Source organism: Pelophylax lessonae (assembly GCF_965119305.1).
Source record: "Pelophylax lessonae genome assembly, chromosome: 4".
Classification (NCBI taxonomy): domain Eukaryota; kingdom Metazoa; phylum Chordata; class Amphibia; order Anura; family Ranidae; genus Pelophylax; species Pelophylax lessonae.
In genome coordinates, this window is record NC_138771.1 from 400,097,137 (window position 1) to 400,115,586 (window position 18,450).

At 47.4% G+C, this 18,450-nt stretch overlaps 2 protein-coding genes across 3 annotated transcripts in view; one reads left to right on the top strand and one right to left on the bottom strand.

Moving 5' to 3' along the window:
- Positions 1 to 18,450, top strand: part of TCF7 (transcription factor 7) — a gene marked incomplete at its 5' end in the record, with an annotated part of 1,449,389 nt that overhangs the window by 842,798 nt on the left and 588,141 nt on the right. For both annotated transcript variants that reach the window (XM_082255193.1, XM_082255194.1), the window contains one exon: positions 16,391 to 16,481. In XM_082255193.1, the coding sequence (XP_082111319.1) occupies positions 16,391 to 16,481 (91 nt within the window). The remainder of the gene's footprint in view (positions 1 to 16,390; positions 16,482 to 18,450) is intronic.
- On the bottom strand, positions 11,706 to 12,641 carry LOC309554603 (uncharacterized protein; the record flags this gene model as incomplete). Its single annotated transcript, XM_082256325.1, has 1 exon — positions 11,706 to 12,641. One exon carries the CDS (start codon positions 12,639 to 12,641, stop codon positions 11,706 to 11,708), a length of 936 nt encoding a protein of 311 aa, XP_082112451.1.

Sequence of the window (18,450 nt, forward strand, 5' to 3'; positions counted from 1 at the left end):
GAAGATGTCGTTGACGAAGTGCTGGAAGGTGGCCGGGGCATTGCAGAGCCCGAAAGGCATCACCAAATATTCATAATGCCCGAATCGGGTGCGGAATGCTGTCTTCCATTCATCCCCCTCCCTAATACGGACCAAATTGTAGGCTCCCCGTAGGTCCAGTTTGGTGAATACAGAGGCGGTTCTTAGTCTCTGGAAAAGTTCAGGAATCAAGGGTAGGGGGTACCGGTTTTTGACCGTAATTTTATTTAACTCACGGTAGTCCACACATGGCCGAAGTGAATGGTCTTTTTTCTCCACAAAAAAGATCCCAGCTCCTGCCGGAGAAGTAGAGGGTCGGATGAATCCCTTCTCTAGATTCTCCGTCACATAGTCTTTAAGGGTACCCAATTCTCGTTCCGATAAAGGAAAGATACGTCCGAAAGGGATCTCGGCCCCCGGAAGCAATTCAATTGGACAATCATAGGGGCGGTGGGGGGGGTAAGGTCTCAGCCCCCTGTTTACTGAAGACATCCAAGTATTCGTGATAAGATACTGGGACAGAGGAACGTATCTCCTTATCAGCGTCCATACAGAGTAGGGTGCTAGGAGCACTATGGCGTACTGGCAGGCAATGATTCTGGCAGTAAGGGGACTGGAACTTGACGTCTCCAGAAGTCCAATTAATCTGCGGGTTGTGCGCCTGCAACCAGGGTAACCCCAGAATAACGGGAAACAAGGGAGAAGAGATGGCATCCAGGCATAACAACTCCTTGTGCCCTTCGAGAGTGGCCACAGGCAATGGAGGGGTTTCTTGGGTAACTGGCCCAGACTTGATGTGGGACCCATCTGCTAGGAAGATGGAGAGTCCCTGCGACTTGGGTCGAAGTGGGATGCGTTGATGGGCAGCAAAGGTAAGATCAATGAAGCAGCTGCATGCCCCGGAATCAATAATAGCGGTGACCAGGATCGGGCCTTCTGGGAGCTGAAATGAGATAGAGAGAGCCAGGTGAGTGGTATTGTTGACAGAGACTGGATAACTTGAGGGGGATATAGAAAGACGCTTACGCATCTTTGCTGGGCATGAGCGTACAAAGTGTCCGGCCTCTCCGCAGTACAGGCACAGGTTGTTCTGACATCGTCGTGAGCGTTCTTCTGTTGATAAGGAAGGACGCATAAGCCCAAGTTGCATCGGCTCCGACGTATCCGATTCAGAAATAAGCGGAGCAGTGTTGCTGGAACGGGCACCAGAGGAGAAGGTGTGGACGGGATTAGGAACCTGTGGCAACATCCAGACTGGGCGGGTCTGCTGCGTGGACCTCTCTGCTCTACGTTCACGGAGCCGGCGGTCTATCTGTATGGCCAGGGTGATTAATGCCTCCAAGGTCTCGGGTATACCCACTCAGGCCAGTTCATCTTTCAAGTTTTCTGAAAGACCCAGGCGGAACTGATGTCGCAAGGCTGCGTCGTTCCAGTGAGTGTCCGTACTCCAATGCCTGAAGTCAGTGACGTAATCCTCTACGGCTCTACGGCCCTGTTGAAGTGAAGTAAGCGCGGTTTCTGCGGTAGCAGTGCGCTGCGGGTCTTCGTATAACTGCGCCATTGCGTTAAAGAAAGTCGTCATGGAGTCCAGCTGGTCATTGCGCTCTTCAAGCAGGCGGTGAGCCCAGGACTGAGGTTCACCTTGAAGCAGGGATATGATGAACCCCACTTTGGTTGCTTCCAAGGAGAAGGTTCGGGGTTGCAGGGAGAAGTACAGCTCGCAGGCATTGCGGAAGGCTCTAAACTTGCTCCGATCCCCAGAAAACCTTTCCGGCGTAGGGACCCTTGGCTCAGGAGGCAGCATCACCACGGTGGGACCGGAGGGAGCCATGGAAGCAGCAGAAACTGTAGGGTCCGTGGAGGGGGTCAGGGACTGAACACGCCCCTCCAGCTGGGTATAGCCCTCTTGCAGGGACTTAACGGCTTGGGTAAGGGCCGCAAGGTGCTGGCAGATGTCATCCATAGGAGAGGCTCCTCTAGCAGGCTCAGTCTTGGCTGTGTTGTACTGTCACGGGGTAACGTGGCAGAGCCTGACGTAAGAGGAGTGGCTTACCGGGTAACTGGCGTGGCACAGGTTCACCAGAAGCGCGGAGTCTAAGTGTAAGCCGGTCTTCACCAGGGCCCCAGAAGGTGGGGATGGATTTGGCTGCTTGCTAACACCAGGTCGCGGCCCCCCGGATTCCCTGGGAGAGCCAGGAACAGATCCAGGACCAATAGCCGGTAGCAGGTAAACAGATCAGGACGAGACAGGAGGATAGTCAGGACAAGCCAAGATCAGGGCGGGCAGCAGGTAATCAGAATCCAAAGACAAGCCGGGTCAGGTAAACAGGAACAGCAGATATAACAGGCACAGGATACAGGAGAGCTGAAGACAACACAGCAAAGTGCAGTGCTGCTGGGCTGTTTAAATAAGGCAGCCTGTTTGCCAATTACAGCAATTAGTCTGCTCTAGGTTAACCCTTTAGGAGACTCATGACAGCACATCAGTGTGCTCAGGAAGCATTCCTAACAGCGCCTGCGCAGGGTATTGAGTCTCTGACATGACCTGAGTAAATGGGATATCAAACATTTCTCGTGGTTCGGCAGAGCAGCCATCTTAAAGATGGTCATCCTGCCTAGACTACTTTATCTATTTCATGCTTTACCCATCACAATACCTTCCTCCTTTTTCAGGAAACTAACGACTATTCAAAGGAAATTTATATGGGCCAACAAAAGGCCTAGGATAAAACTAAAATACATGCAATTACGCAAGATCAATGGAGGTATGGGGGTCCCGGATTATTATAAATATTACCAAGCCACTCACCTCACCAGAGCGATCGACTGGCACTGCCATTCAAGTCAAAAGGATTGGGTGGCCATGGAGAGGCATTGCTCCCGGTATCTGACCCAGTTCCTGCTATTGACGGACCCCCACAACTTCCCTCCTGAAGTTAAACACCATCCCTTAATCAACACCACCCTCACCATTTATCACAAGTTGGTGAAGTCACACAACCTATCCACTAATCCAAGCCCTCTAACCCCGGTTTCCCACAACCCAGACTTTGTTCCGGGTCTCAATATAACATACTCTGCTGACCACCCTTTGCTCATTAAACATTGCATTCGCAATCAAAAAATCTCTTTATGAACTAAACAACCTAAAACCCCAAAACATCTCTTTGAACCAATGAAATTATATCCAGCTGCACAGCTTTGTTCAAAATAATAGAAAGAAAACTCTGTGGGCTAGACAACTAACTGCTTTCGAGAGGATATGTGAGAGACAGACCCCAATATCGAAAACGACATTGATGACCTATCAGTGGCTTCTAGCACCGCCGTCGAATTTTGTCGATAAATATAGGAAACTATGGGAACACGAGTTATCACGCAAAATTTCTGACAGGGAATGGGAGAAAGCCTGTGTATTTACACACAAATGCTCCCTGAGCACAAAAACTCAAGAAACCTCATATAAAATCCGCACGCAATGGTACATAACACCTGCGAAAATGAAGACGTGGTCCCCACAGTATTCTGGAAGATGTTGGAGATGTCTAGCTCACACAGGCACTTTTCTACATATTTGGTGGAATTGTGACATAATCAAAACCTTTTGGAACAAAGTTGTGCTTCTGATCAAACATATCACTGGTTCTACCTTAGAATTTAATGCAGCAAGTTGTTTATTACACATTAACAAACTCTCATATAGGTCATATAAAAGGTCCCTAACGAGACATCTACTCAACGCGGCCAAATCTCTTATACCTATACACTGGAATTCCAAATCCGTTCCCTCGACTAAGAACTGGGTAGACAAGGTAACTTCCACATATGAGATGGAGGAAACTCTGGCCATCAAAAAAGAAAATAGTGGACCTTTCCATGACATGTGGAGACCATGGTTGATATTTACTCTTTCCCCGGATTTCAAAAAATTTACTGAGGATTAGTAATCTCATAACCAACTCTCATATCCCACCTGGACCTTTAGTTTACGTTTCTACAATGAGCTACCTGATCAAGTACCACTTGTCAATAATACTCCATTACCTCCCCCTCCTCCTCCCCCCTCTTTTTGAAATCGAACAAGCAATTCGTACCTTGCCCTCTGGAAAGTCACCTAGACCGGATGGTCTACCCAACATTTACTACAAAAAATTTGAATCTGTCCTCAGTCCTCATCTCGCTTCAGTGTTCGCGGCCGCAGTGTCCTCTGCCTCTCTGCCATCTGAAATGTTACAAGCCCATGTTGTGCCTAAACCTGGGAAGGAGCCTACCTCTCCTCCCAACTTTAGGCCAATTTCCTTGCTGAACACTGATGTCAAATTGTATGCCAAGGTAATTGCATTGCGACTACACCCTATTCTACCGGAATTAATTCAATCTGGCTTTGTTCAAGGCCGTCAGGCCTCGGATGCCACTTGGCGGGTCATAGGTATAATTGATAGGGCTGGGGCCGGTCGGGTGCCTTCTCTGCTACTCGCCTTGGATGCTGAGAAGGCATTCGACCGGATCCATTAGGACTATATGCACAGAGTTTTGCAAAAATTCAGCTTTCAGGGCCCTATTTTATTCACCATACTGGCCCTCTACTCTTCCCCCTCTGCCAGGGTGTATACTTCCAATGTGCTCTCCCAGGCGTTTTCCATAACCAACGGCACTAGACAAGGTTGCCCGCTGTCCCCTTTTATTTTTAACTTGCTCATTGAGCCGTTAGCTGAAGTGGTCAGGTCCTCTATGGAGATTATGGGATTCCGCACTAAGACGCTGCTCCATACTATCAATTTGTTTGCCGACGATATTGTTATTTTTTTGACGGAACCAGAATCTTCTCTGGCTGCCACCCATGCACTATTACAACGTTTTAGCTCGGTTTCTTACTACAAGGTGAATTTTACGAAATTATTGATTCTCCCGCTAGGTGTGCCTCTGGCACTTTCCCTTAAACTCCAAAACATGTATCCATACTCTTGGAAACAGTCCAGTATCCCGTATCTCGGAATTCAGCTTACTCCCAAAGTTTCCCAATTGGCCGAAGCTAATTTCCCTCCATTGATAGCAAAAATACCCCAAGAGTGCCACCGCATCTCTAAAACTGAATTAACTTGGACTATGCGCCTCACATAGTTCAAAATGCTTATCTTGCCTCAAATCCTTTGTCTTTAGAACATTACTAATATCCGTCCCATGCAAGTACCTCCACGCTCTCAATACCACGCTTAAGAGCCTGATTTGGAGGGGAAAAAGGCCTAGAAGTGCCCACTCCTTCCTTATCAAACATTGGTCCGCAGGGGGAACGGGTATGGTGGACATTAGAGACTTTCTCCTGTCATCCCATTTAGTGCAGCTTAGACACTGGATATCCCCCGCGCATTGCACCGTGTGGAGTGTCATGGAATCTGATTTCTGCTCACCCTTACCCCTGCGGACGGCTCTCTTGGCGGATATATGGAGACATTTCCCCTTGGAGGCTGTCTAAGGGTCTCTGGGTCTATGGCTGATATTATTATGTGAATATCGTCCATAGTCAATGCAGTACCTGCAGTATACTTCTGCAAAAACACCGCCGCTGCCCTGGGGTCCTTTTTTGGATTGGGGCACATATCTTTTAGCTCCCTCATTAATCCTAAAGGAAGGGGAATATGAACCTCAGTATCTCCTACAGTAATCATAGGGTAAGACTGCTGTGTAGTTTTTTTCTTCTTTCCTTTTTGTGATTTGGATATGGGTTCTGGTATCTCTTCTATATCTGTCAACTCCTCATCCTCACTTACACTCAAAGTTTTCCTGTCAGGGGACTTTGATTTTAGTGCTAGTTGGGAGAGCTGTGTCACTATATCTGCCTTGGGGCTGGAGGTTGCCTTTGGTGCCGCAGCAGACGCATCTAAACTATCCGCCTCCATTTCTCTTTCTGTAGTTTCCCTTTTCTCCCGAACTCTTGTCTCCCAGTCTTTCCTGATCTTCCAATAATCCCCTTTTAGCCTGTCTATCTCGGCCAATAATGTATTTTTCTCTTACGTCCTCCGACAGTCGCCGCCATCTTCATATTCGTCACAATGGGGTATTAGACTTTGCTCCGTAGGAGTAGCTAGGCTACAGAATATGTTAATATTAAAGCTTTTAACATATCCCACCCCCAGGGGGTGGTCCCCTCAGTCAATACCCTCCTACTTCCTGTATCCATACCTCAGTTTCAATGTCTAGCTTGTCAGGAGTAGCTGGATGTCTCTATGCTGGGGCATTTTGTCTCAGCCTTTCTCTTCTTTTTTGATTTTATTTGAGTTTTTTTTTCTCTTTCTTTACTTAGCTGTTACTTTTGTCAGCATTAGTTAGGTCTTCTGATGAAGAGGATCATGCGGGCTGGGTCTCGGGCTGATCCCCCTGGTCGCAGGTTGTGGGTCAGTGGCTTCCCAGCCTGCCATCGAGCGTTCAGTCAGGTACTTCTCCTGGCATTCTGAACGACCCATCCCTCTTCGGTGCAGGGATGCTATGGTGAGGTGGCTACCTCACTGGACGCTGTGCGGTTTCTCAACCCCAGTTCTTCTGCGTCCTGGATGCGACTCTCCCTGTCACATGTGCAGTGGCTTGTTCGCCTGTGCGGGTTCCCCACGCCATTTAGGAGGTAAGTGTATCTGTGTGGGGACCTGTCTGTTTGGGGGGGTGTCAGTCTGGGACTGTGTAACCCTGCCTCTGGTCACACTGTTGGTCTCCCTGTCTGCTGGCTGCATTCTGTGGGCTGCAAGGAGGGGGGCTATGCTGCACTGTTCTGTGTCAGTTTTATGTGCTGTGTCTCACTGTGTGACAGGCTGTGTGCTGAGGGGCATGATTGTATCGTGTTATGCACATTGCGGCGACCGCTGCGGCGGTCCGCCATTATTTTTATTTGCTGCATGTGTTTTTGGCGGTTTCGCTGTGGTGGAGGAGCGGCGTTTCGGCGCCAAATGCCGCCATTTTGGCGGCGCTCGCTCCGGCCGCATGGTAGCACTGCAGGCGGCCATTTTCTTGTAGCCTTCCATAGGCTTTAATAGAGCGCCCTGCGTGACATCACTTCCTTTTCCCTGGGCGCACCGATCGAGGCAGCAGCGGCGGTCTCTCCAGGTTTTTACCTCCCTATCCCTATATCCTTGCCTGAGTTGTACTTTTTCCCTGTGGGGGTCGGCTTGTGCTGGTGTGTGTGTGCGGTGGGCTGCGCTCGCCGCGCTTTTTAAAGGGGCAGTTAACCCTTTATTCTTCCACATACTTTGGGACATGGATTCTCAGGAAAGCAAATTTCCTACCACATTGGTGGGAGGCCAGGGGACTGCTGTTTCCCCCCCAGGGGGGGATTTGGCTACAGTTGTGGCTAACCTTGCTGCTCAGGTGCAAATGCTTGTGGCTGCTCAATCCACTAAACGGCCCAGAGTTTCAATTTCCTCTGATTCAGAGGGTGATGGTGATGGGGCTGCTATGGCTGGGGTCTCCTTATCAGGGTCCCGTTCCTCCCTGGATCTTGTGGGGTCCGAGGTGGAGGCTGAGGTTGAAGGGGTTGATAATTCTCCCCCTGGCTCGTCTGAAGAGCTTGCACTCATGGATGAATTGGTTGCTTCTATCAAACAAACACTGCGATTACAGGATGAACCATGTCCTCCTGCTGCCCTGGCAGCTTATGGAATGCAGAAAAGACGCAAGACATCGCAGGTCTTTCCCTGCACTGATGATTTTCAGCGCGCTGTTAAGGAACAATGGCGCAATTTACGTAAGCCTTTTGCTGTGCCAAGTAGGTTCAAGCTGCGTTATCCTTTCACGCCCGCTACTGATGAGCGTTGGTGTGTACCGCCCCCGGTGGATCACGCGATAGCGGTTTTGAATAAGTCCACTGCGATTCCTGCAGAGGATGCCCCGGTGTTCCGGGATGCCACGGACAGGAGGCTGGAGTCTCTTGCCCGTCATACTTATTCTATTACGGGTTCTATGCTAAAAGCTCTATTTGCTTCACTTATGGCAGCCCAGGCTGTCGCGAGTTGGACGCAGGTGCTTAGACGCGTCCTGGTGGCTGATTCTGCCTCACCGGCGACATTGGATATGGTGGATCAAATCCATCAGGGTGTCATGTATTTGTGTGATGCAGACTTGGATATAGTACCATTGGCTGCACGTGTACACATTGTGGCGGTATTGTCTCGCCGCCTGGTTTGGTTGAAGTGTTGGTCTGTGGCCCAATCTTCGCGCAAGACCTTAGCCAATCTGCCCTATGATGGATCTCGCCTTTTTGGCGACTCCTTGGATACACTGATAAAGGGGATCACGGGTGGTAAGAGCACGCTCTTGCCCCAATCCCACAAGGCTAAGGCGGCTCCTGGTAAGAAGCATGCTTCCTTTCGGCCCTCTCAGGGGTCCTTTCGTGCCTTTCGGTCGCACTATAAGGGCAAGCCATTTAAGGGTCAAGGCTCCCAAAAGAAGCCGTGGTCAGGTAAGCAGAAGTCCGGCCAGTCCGGACCCGCTGCCCATAACAATGCGGCCTGAAGGGGCGCCCTCACCCAGTTCTGGGGTGGGGGGACGCTTGCTCGGTTTTCTTCAACCCTGGCTGGCCCGTGTTCGGGAAAGGTGGGTTCAGGAAATCGTTCGGTCTGGCTACAAGATCGAGTTTCTCTCTCGGCCGGAGAGCAGATTTTTTCCCTCAAATCTTCAACTGTCTCCGGAGCGTTTGCGGGATCTGCACCTAGCGGGCTCAGGGAGTGGTGGTTCCGGTGCCTCATCGGGACAGATTTCGTGGGTTCTATTCCAATCTGTTCACTGTGCCCAGGAAGGAGGGCAAGGTACGTCCAATTCTGGACTTGAAGGCTCTGAACCGCTTTGTGCGGGTTCGCAAGTTCCGCATGGAATCTCTGCGGTCGGTGGTGGCTGCCCTGGTTCCAGGGGAATTCATGGCCTCCATCGACTTGAAGGATGCGTACCGTCACATCCCGATTTTCGAGGGTCACCAGAGGTACCTTCGATTCGCCATTGCGGAGGATCACTACCAATTCGTGGCGTTACCTTTTGGTCTCGCTTCGGCTCCACGGGTTTTCACCAAGGTGCTTGCACCGGTTCTGGCTTTGTTGAGAGCCTAGGGCATCTCTGTCCTGGGGTATCTGGACAACATTCTGGTTCAGTCTGCGACCAGCCAGGGTCTGGTGGAGGCCCTGTCCGTCACGATGCAGACTCTGCAGGAGTTTGGTTGGACGATAAATTTTCCAAAGTCGACGCTGTGTCCATCGATTCGTCTTCCCTACCTGGGAATGATCCTGGACTCGGTCCAGGCGAAGGTCTTCCTTCCGGACGACAAACTCAGGACTCTTCAGGAAGAAGTCAGGTCCCTCAGGGACGCTCCGTGTTCGTCCCTCCGGACGTGCATGCAGTGTCTGGGATTGATGGTCTCGGCTTTCGAGGCGATTCCTTTCGCCCAGTTTCACACGCGGGGTCTCCAAGCGGAGATCCTGTCCAGCTGGGACGGGTGGCCGCAATCTCTGGATCTCCAGATTTCGTTGAGTCATCGCACCAGAAGGGATCTTCTGTGGTGGCTCCAGTCCCCGTCGGTGTCGGGGGGCAAGTCTTTTCGTCCTCTTTCATGGATGGTGATCACCACGGATGCCAGCCTGTCGGGCTGGGGTGGTGTTCTGGGCGTTCTGTCCGCCCAGGGTACTTGGTCGGAGGAGGAATCCTCCCTTCCAATCAACATTCTGGAATTGCGAGCGATAAATCTCTGCCTTCGACGTTGGACGGACAGGCTGCAGGGCTGTCCGGTTCGGGTGCAGACGGACAATGCCACGGCGGTGGCTTTCATCAATCACCAAGGGGGCACCAGGAGTGCCCGAGCGGCTTGGGAAGTGGCCGACATTCTGTCTTGGGCCGAGACACACGTCCCGGCAATATCGGCGGTTCACATTCCGGGGGTGGAGAACTGGCAGGCGGATTATCTGAGCCGCCAGACCCTGGATCAGGGGGAATGGTCCCTCCACCCGGATGTCTTCCAGATGTTGTGCGCGAAGTGGGGTCTTTCGGAGGTGGACCTGTTCGCGTCTCGTCTGAACAATAAGGTGAAACGGTTCGTGGCAAGGACGCGCGATCCTCGGGCAGACGCGTCAGACGCGTTGGTAGCTCCGTGGCATCAGTACCGACTGATGTGTGCGTTCCCTCCGATTCAATTGCTGTCCAGGTTCCTTTGCAGGTTGACCTCGGAACCAAACGCGGTGATTCTTGTGGCACCGGACTGGCCTCGCCGGTCCTGGTACGCAGACCTCGTGAATCTGGCGGTTGACGCCCCGTGGCGTCTACCCCTTCGAGAAGATCTCCTGTCTCAAGGGCCAATATTCCATCCTGCTTTACAGTCGCTGGCTTTAACGGCCTGGCTGTTGAAACCGAGGTCCTGAAGAACAGGGGTCTCTCCCCTGAGGTCATTCACACTTTGATCAACGTGAGGAAGTCTTCCTCGGGGAAGGTCTATTACCGTACTTGAAAGGCCTATTTTGCCTGGTGCGAGTCCAGGGGGTTTTCACCTCACACATACTCGGTGTCTAAGGTGTTGTCCTTCCTTCAAACGGGTGTTGACCAGCGTTTGGTGCTGGCTACGATCAAGGGTCAGGTGTCTGCGCTGGCCGTTTTTTTTTCAACGTCCTGTGGCATCTAACTCCTTGGTTAGCACTTTTGTTCAAGGGGTGCGACATCTGGTCCCTCCTAGGAGGGAACCTCTGCCCCCTTGGGACTTGAATCTTGTTCTGTCCGTGTTACAACATGCTCCTTTTGAACAGATCAGGAAGATCTCGTTGTCTATGTTGTCCAAGAAGGTCGCCTTTTTGGTGGCGATCACTTCGGCTCGCAGAGTGTCGGAGCTGGCAGCTTTGTCCTGCAAGTCTCCGTATCTGATCATTCACTTGGACAAGGTGGTCTTGCGACCTAACCCTTCTTTTCTTCCGAAGAGGGTTTCGGAATTTCACCTCAATGAGGACATTGTCTTGCCTTCGCTCTGCGCGAAGCCTAAACATCCGAAGGAGGTGGAGTTGCACTCCTTGGATGTTGTTCGGGCGATTAGGGTTTACCTGAAATCGACTGAATCCTTTTGCAAGTCGGATTCCTTGTTTGTCCTTCCGGAGGGTCCTCGGAAGGGCATGGCGGCGTCGGCTTCTACCATCGCCAAATGGATCAGACAGACCATTGAACAGGCCTATGCTTTGAAGGGGAAAGTTCCCCCTGTGCCTGTGAAGGCGCACTCTACCAGATCTCTGAGTACGTCTTGGGCCTGTCGTCATGGGGCTTCTGTTGCCCAGGTGTGTAAGGCGGCGACTTGGTCGACCGTGCACACCTTCACAAAATTCTACAGAGTGGATGTTCAGGCATCGGCAGATGCTTCCTTTGGCCGCAAGGTTCTTAGTGCGGCGGTTCCTTAGAGCCCCTTGTTTTGGGCTCCTTGGCTGTTTGGGATATATTTTTGTCCCTAGGATTATTTGTTTTTTCCTGGGTTATTGCTCCTGTTGAGCAAGTTTTTTCTCATGTTGCCCAGCTGGTTTCCTTCCTTTGGTAAGGTTCTTTTCTTTGATGTGGAGACTGCGTTGCCTTAGGCGCGGCTGCGTTTCCCACCCCTCATGTTTGCACTGCTTTGGGATGTCCCCATTGTGACGAATATGAAGATGGCGGCGACTGTCGGAGGACTCAGAGAAAGGAATTTTACAGGTAAGATTTTACAAAAATTCAGTTTTCTGCAAAGTCATAGACCTAGTCCTACCACATTCTGATCCCAGAACTCCTCTCACCTCCTCTATTTGTTCCTCACTGGGAACACTAGAATCATCCGGGTCTTCATAATCATCCTCAGTAAAGGAAAAGTCCCCTAGAGGGAGGTTTTTAACACGAAGTATATCAGCTCTCAGTTTATCCCTAAATGCGGTTAACTCTCTTATATATGCCGCAAAATGTTCCCTATACTCGCCTCTCCTTACTCTCGCATCCCGGATCTGTGGAGTCTCCTCAGCTTGTTCCCTCAAAGCGGCTGCCACTATTATAGCTGTACTTATTAGTGCGTCCCTATCTCCCAAATCTGGATATACCTTCGCTGTATTTTTATTCTCCTCAGAAAATAGCAATAATTCTGGTTCTGTTGTTTGGTCAGAGCAGGGAATTTTTGCATAAATGACATGTTTTATCTCTTCTATAGGGGCAGTTGGGAATGTCGCCAATTGCGGCATCAACACAGTAGTGTCATATGTCAGTGGTTTATCAGACAATGGTTCTGTCTCTATACCTTCTCTAATCTTAGTCATTGTCTCCCCGTCTTCCTTCAGATATATATGATGAGTTGGGGGAAATCTTTTTCTATATTCCTTTAATGCTTTTTCCCATTTCTTAAAACATGTTTTCATATACTTTTCATCCCAGTCACCTGGAGGATAATTATACTTTGGGTGAAGCCCCACCATTTTTTTAACCTCCGCCCAGTCCCCTTCATTGCGAGGACCTATAGCGCTGAGCCGCGTAATTCCCAATTGCGGACCGCGCTCATATATGTTCGCCCAAAATGGATCAGTAACTGTTATCCCACAGGTGCCTGATACAAAGTGTAACGGTGTGGGTCTGGTCTCCGGCTCACCATCCGGATCCTTTCCCAAATCGTTACCCATAACTTTTCAATAAAATCTGAAATAAGCTCTATATATTCCTTCAAACAATAGCACAATGCGAATAAAAAATAGCAGCAGTTGTATAATTAGTGTTATATTAACTATAAGCTTGAGCAGGAATAATAACATATACTCTTTGAAATACTCTTACAATACGTCTAGAATTCCTTTGACAATGCGGACACCACAATCTATGAGTTTGATAAGAAGTATTCACAAATACCACTAATTGTACCATTCCACCAATATTGTCCCAAATTTGACTGTACAGTTATGTTGCGCAACTGATTCAATCCACAGACAATCCAAGTAAGTTAAAAACAAACATATACTTTTTGATATATTAGTTTCACTTACTGTGCGTATATTCCTTTTCCTTTATATATATCTTATTTCACCTTTATATGTATTTCCTTGTACTTCCTTGTACTTCCTTGTACTTTATATAAATTCCTTCAGTGATCCTTAAACTCATTAAGTCCTGCCAACACCAAACTAGACTAACTCTTCGTTTGGAAAATATCCTGCCAACCCCAAATGAGACTAATTCTCTATTTGGAAAGTCCCTGCCAACGTATGACGCGTGTTACTATAAAAACACTGTCCCCTGCCAGCCACGCTGCGTGTTGTCCAGGAGTACGCCCCTCCTGAAAACCTACAGAACACAGTGTACTAATCTGTGCCTGTCACAGCCATGCAAAAACTAAACTAGCCTGCCAACACTAACCTACCAACACTAATAATAGTACCGGGTTCTACTGTATCCAGGAAAGCAACATCTCAACCAGCATAAAAAAATGGAAGAAATATCACTTACCCAGATAGTCAGCACCCCACGACTTCTGGTACCATCTGTAAGGATCCCGAGTTTGGGTGCACCCTAGGTTTGTCCTGTGGATGAATCTTCAGCTAGCCGGACAATCAATGAAAACCATACACAATAGCTTGGTTCTAATGACTGCGTTTATTTTCAAACATCGTCAAGAATATATAGCCTTAAACCACAAAATTATCTTATACAACCACAGAATTATCTTATCAAACCACAAAATTATCTTATCCCTCCCAGGACCTCCCCTTTTCTCAGAAACCCGCCCCACTCCCAATTAGCTCAATTAGCCAATCAATTAACCAGGTTATAAAGTCTCCCCAGAGATATAAAAAGTCAAATATAGTTCAAAGATCATAAAAAAAAATAACATATTATTGTGTCATCAGTTTATACCATCTGTTACCACAAAATATTCCCCTGTTCTTACTTTCGGCATTGTCTGAACATTTTGCGGTTACACCTGCAGAAGATAACTTCTGTGAAAGCATTTCAGCTCCTTGCAAACATCTCAGGTTTTGCATCCCAGCTTCTGCTAAACATCTCTCATATTCAGAAATATACTTGGTAAATCCTTATTCTGTTAACTATTAATTGCTATTGCTAAGAAACTTATGCAAGCTGTGTTAATGCAAATATATGTTTAAACTATGTATGTTATATGAATATATATCAACAATCAGTATTCTTAAACCATCTTATTATATGGCATATTATAAATTGGCAATATACTTCAGCTAATTCTTCTAGCATCCTGTCTTTGATACATCCTGTCTTTTGATACTTATCTTTTTGACCACAAACTCATCTAAGAAAAACAGGTGTGATATTGCAAAAACATCTTAGCGAAGCTAAATATCTGAAACTTGTTTTAGAGCAAAACATATTCTTAAGATATAAAGAAGTACTCTAACATATAGTGACATATATTGAGATGTCACTGTGCTAAGATCAAAATGGCATCTACAGATACACATTTTCCTCACACCCATGTCGGTCCGAGCTTCATTGATGGCGTTGAGAGAATTTGCCTCCCTCTAATTATTCCCGTCCTTGCTCACGAAAGTACCTATCCCAATTAATGTTCTGGAGATAATCCTGCCTCATTCCTCCCTAAAAGCCTGGAAGGACAGAGGGATCAATCTCATAACAGATAGTCTAGATTTAGACTCCCTGAAATCATTCCCACAACTACAAAAGGAGTATCAACTCCCATCTACAGAGCAATATTTACACTTGCGGATATCTCACTTTTTGCATTCGCCGCCGTCTCCCCACATATATCTGCCTTCCCAGGTGTGGATGTTCTTGCTTGGAACTACGCGTTCTGCCAAAGTATCCTCCACATTTTATAACTCCCTCCAACAAGAACTCATATTCAGTAAAACTGCTCCATTCGTTAAATGGGAGGGGGGAACTGGGAGAATCTTTCTCTGACGAGCAGTGGCAGTGCGCTTTCCGCTCGGTGAGACAAGCATCTTCTTGCGCAAATCACTGGGAATTATCCCATAAAATAACCTTACGGTGGTACCTGACCCCATACCCTCTTTACAAATTCATGCAGGCCTATTTGCCATTATGCTGGAGAGGTTACGGGGAAGTGGCTCACCTTAAACACGTATTCTGGTCTTGCAAACACCTAACAAGCTTCTGGAATAAGATTTTCTCTATCATATCCGCCGTGACTGGAGTTCTTACCCGCCCTTCTCCCGCATTGGCAATCCTGAACATAGGGATGGATAAGTTCCCAGGGGACTGTCACAGGACGGTTACGCATATTCTCCTGGCAGCTAGGAACCTCATCACTAAACAGTGGAAATCGACTGAGGCACCTAATGTCGCCGAGGTCATTACTATGGTGAAAATTAATCATATGTATGAGAGCATATTGGCCCACAAAAGGGGCGGTGGACGCCAGTTTGACCAACATTGGAAACTGCGAGTACTAGCTATGCTGTCTGATGTATGTTGTAATCTTTGTGTAGTGACTATCTGAACAATTCACCTAATTGCTGACTTCTCTGGTTTGTTTGACGTTACTCATTCATACTCTACTACCCCCATCCCTCCCTTATCCCCATCCTTCCCCCCCCCCTCTTTTCTTGGAATGCATCAGCCTACTTGCTGAATTCTCTCTTCTTTTTGTATAATTGCTATTACACCCCAAGTACTCCCTTGTGTATTCACTCTGAGAGTTAATTGCCTCTTTGTCCTGTTGTACTATTAATTGTTGTATTCTTGAAAATTTCAATAAAAATTGAATGCAAAAAAAAAAAAATAAGAAAAAAAATGACAAGTCTTCTGCTATCATTCACCCAAAGGAATGGCTTTACTCCTCTGCAGGGAGTGAACTTATCTGTTACAAGATAGCAAGGATACACTTTTATAGCAAATATGTCTTTGACTTCAGTTTCATGCGTACTGTAGCTATTGCAATTATATTAGGTGCATATAGTATAGTATGATCATAGTTTTTTCTACCCTACTCCTATTATTTGAATGATCTTTAAGTTTGTGGTGATCCCCACACATTTACTTCCCTGAATTCTTTGACACACACTCACTATGCCCTGGGAATAGGCACTGCTGTGCCGCACATTTCACAGAGCCTACCTTGAGAACTACAGAGGTGCTGAGAGGAGTTTCCGGAGGTAGTCATTACAGGAGTATGCATGCTAGCAGCAAGGAACTATGGGATATGTAGTTGTTAGAAAATTGAAAGTAAACAACAGAGGAGGAGCTGCAAAGCTTGCAAGGAATCCATAATGTTGTGGAAAGAGGTAGTCAGCAGACAAGCAGCACTGAATGTGAAAGGAGATTTGTCTTGTAAGCTTATATTGGATTGTCAAAAATAATCTTTGTATTGCAATGCTGTGACTTTACATATTTTTTCAAACTAAGACTGCTTTTATTTACACAGGTGCCCACAGACCCTCCCAAACACCAGATATCCCAGCATTTTACTCAATACCACCTGGAGGAGTTGGGCAGATATCCCCTTCAATGGGTTGGTAAGTGCACACATCTTTAAAATCTTAAATAGTGATGGGATTAATTAGTATTTATTTTCAGTAATTTATTTCATTAAAAACTGTGGCGCATCTGTGCGAGCCGGCATCTGCTGGCTTAGCTTGATGTGAACAAAGCAGTATATAGAACAGGGTTGTGTGGCACAAGGTGCAAACTACTAGTCAATTATTGTAACTGTGCTCCATGTGAGATTGCCCTGTTCTAAGTTTACAGGTTTTAATTGAGTTCTCGGTCTAGTCCATTAAAGTGATTGTAAAGGCTGTACTTTATTTTTATTAAAATAAACACAAACCTGTTATAATTACATGCGCTGTGCAATGGTTTTGCACAGAGCAGCCTCAAACCACCTCTTCTGGGGTCCCCAGCCAGCACTCCAGGCTTCTCTACTCTGTGTGCCGCTATAGCAAGCTGCTTGCTATGAGAGCACACCTATGGGCTCACACCCGAGCCAGGCTGTGTGCATCTATTGACACAAACCGCATAGCCCAGCCCTGCCCCCCCCCCCCCTCCTTTGGTAAATATTGGACTGGGTTGACCAGACCATAAATACTTTGGCAGTTAAAACAGCTCTCTGTTTCTGTTCTGTGCATTTAGCTGTTTGACTAGAGTTCCATCTTAAAAATAGGCTCTCACTTACCATTTTTAGCTGCAGCCACTTTGGAGGAATTCTTCCTCAAATTTCACGGAAGAGACACCGACGCTATTCAAGTCGTTCTCTCATTTATTTAGACCATTTATATAGCCTCACGTATGTGAAATTTAAATGCCTTAGTGTTACTAAACCCACAAAATCTGTCTGTAGATGCAGAATAGCATGCTTGTTATACTCACTGTGTAACTTAAGTGATTAATCCTCTGCATTGTGTAAAAAGGCTGTGTGATCCTGTATGCACAGATCCTCCCCATCCTGCACATTCACTCTGGACAAGTCCAGATAAGACACAGTGAGTGTAGTACAACTGCACATGCTCAGTTTGGTCTCTCTTGCTGGAGAGAACACTTCCTGGTTTTAGCTGAGCTATTCAGGTCACATGATATTGACATCACACATTTGGCTGTGTATTCAGATCCTAAATCAGTAGTTTGTTATCAGTTTTTGCAGATGACACAAAATTGGCCAGGGCAATAACTGCACAGCATGAAGCAGATATCCTACAGAATGACCTGGACAAAATAACGGAGTGGGCAACGACATGGCAAATGAGGTTTAACGTGGTTTAACTTGGAGACTAAAAACATAAAAACACAATACACGTTAGGAGGGGAACCCTTGGGGGAATCAAAAATGGAGAAGGATCTGGGAGTCTTGGTTGATGATAGATTAGGCAACAGCATGCAATGTCAAGCAGCAGCTGCCAAAGCCAGCAGATTATTAGCATGCATAAAAAAATGGATGTATTCGAGAGATATGACTAGAATCCTTCCACTTTATAAAACTCTGGTCCGACCGGATCTGGAGTATTCTGTCCAGTTCTGGTCGCCAGTCCTCAGGAGGGATGTGTTGGAGCTGGAGAGAGTCCAGAGAAGGGCAACTAAACTGATTAGGGGATTGGAGGACCTTGACTATGAAGAGCGTCTGCAATCACTCGATTTATTCTCCCTGGAGAAGAGACGTCTGAGGGGGGACATGATAGCAATTTATAAATATCTTAATGGGGATCCCAGCTTGGAAAAAAAGCTGTTCATTCGAAGGGATTGCATGAGGACTCGAGGACATACAATGCGATTAGAGGAGAAGCGTTTTAACCTCAGGCAACGAGGGGGGTTCTTTACTGTTAGGGCTACAAGGTTGTGGAATTCTCTACCACAAGAGGTGGTTTCTGCGGGTAGTATGGTGGCTTTCAAAAGACTCTTAGACTTACATCTCAAGGATCAGAACATTAAGGGCTATGTGAGATGATTACAACCACACACACCTACACAGGTTGAACTGGATGGACTATTGTCTTT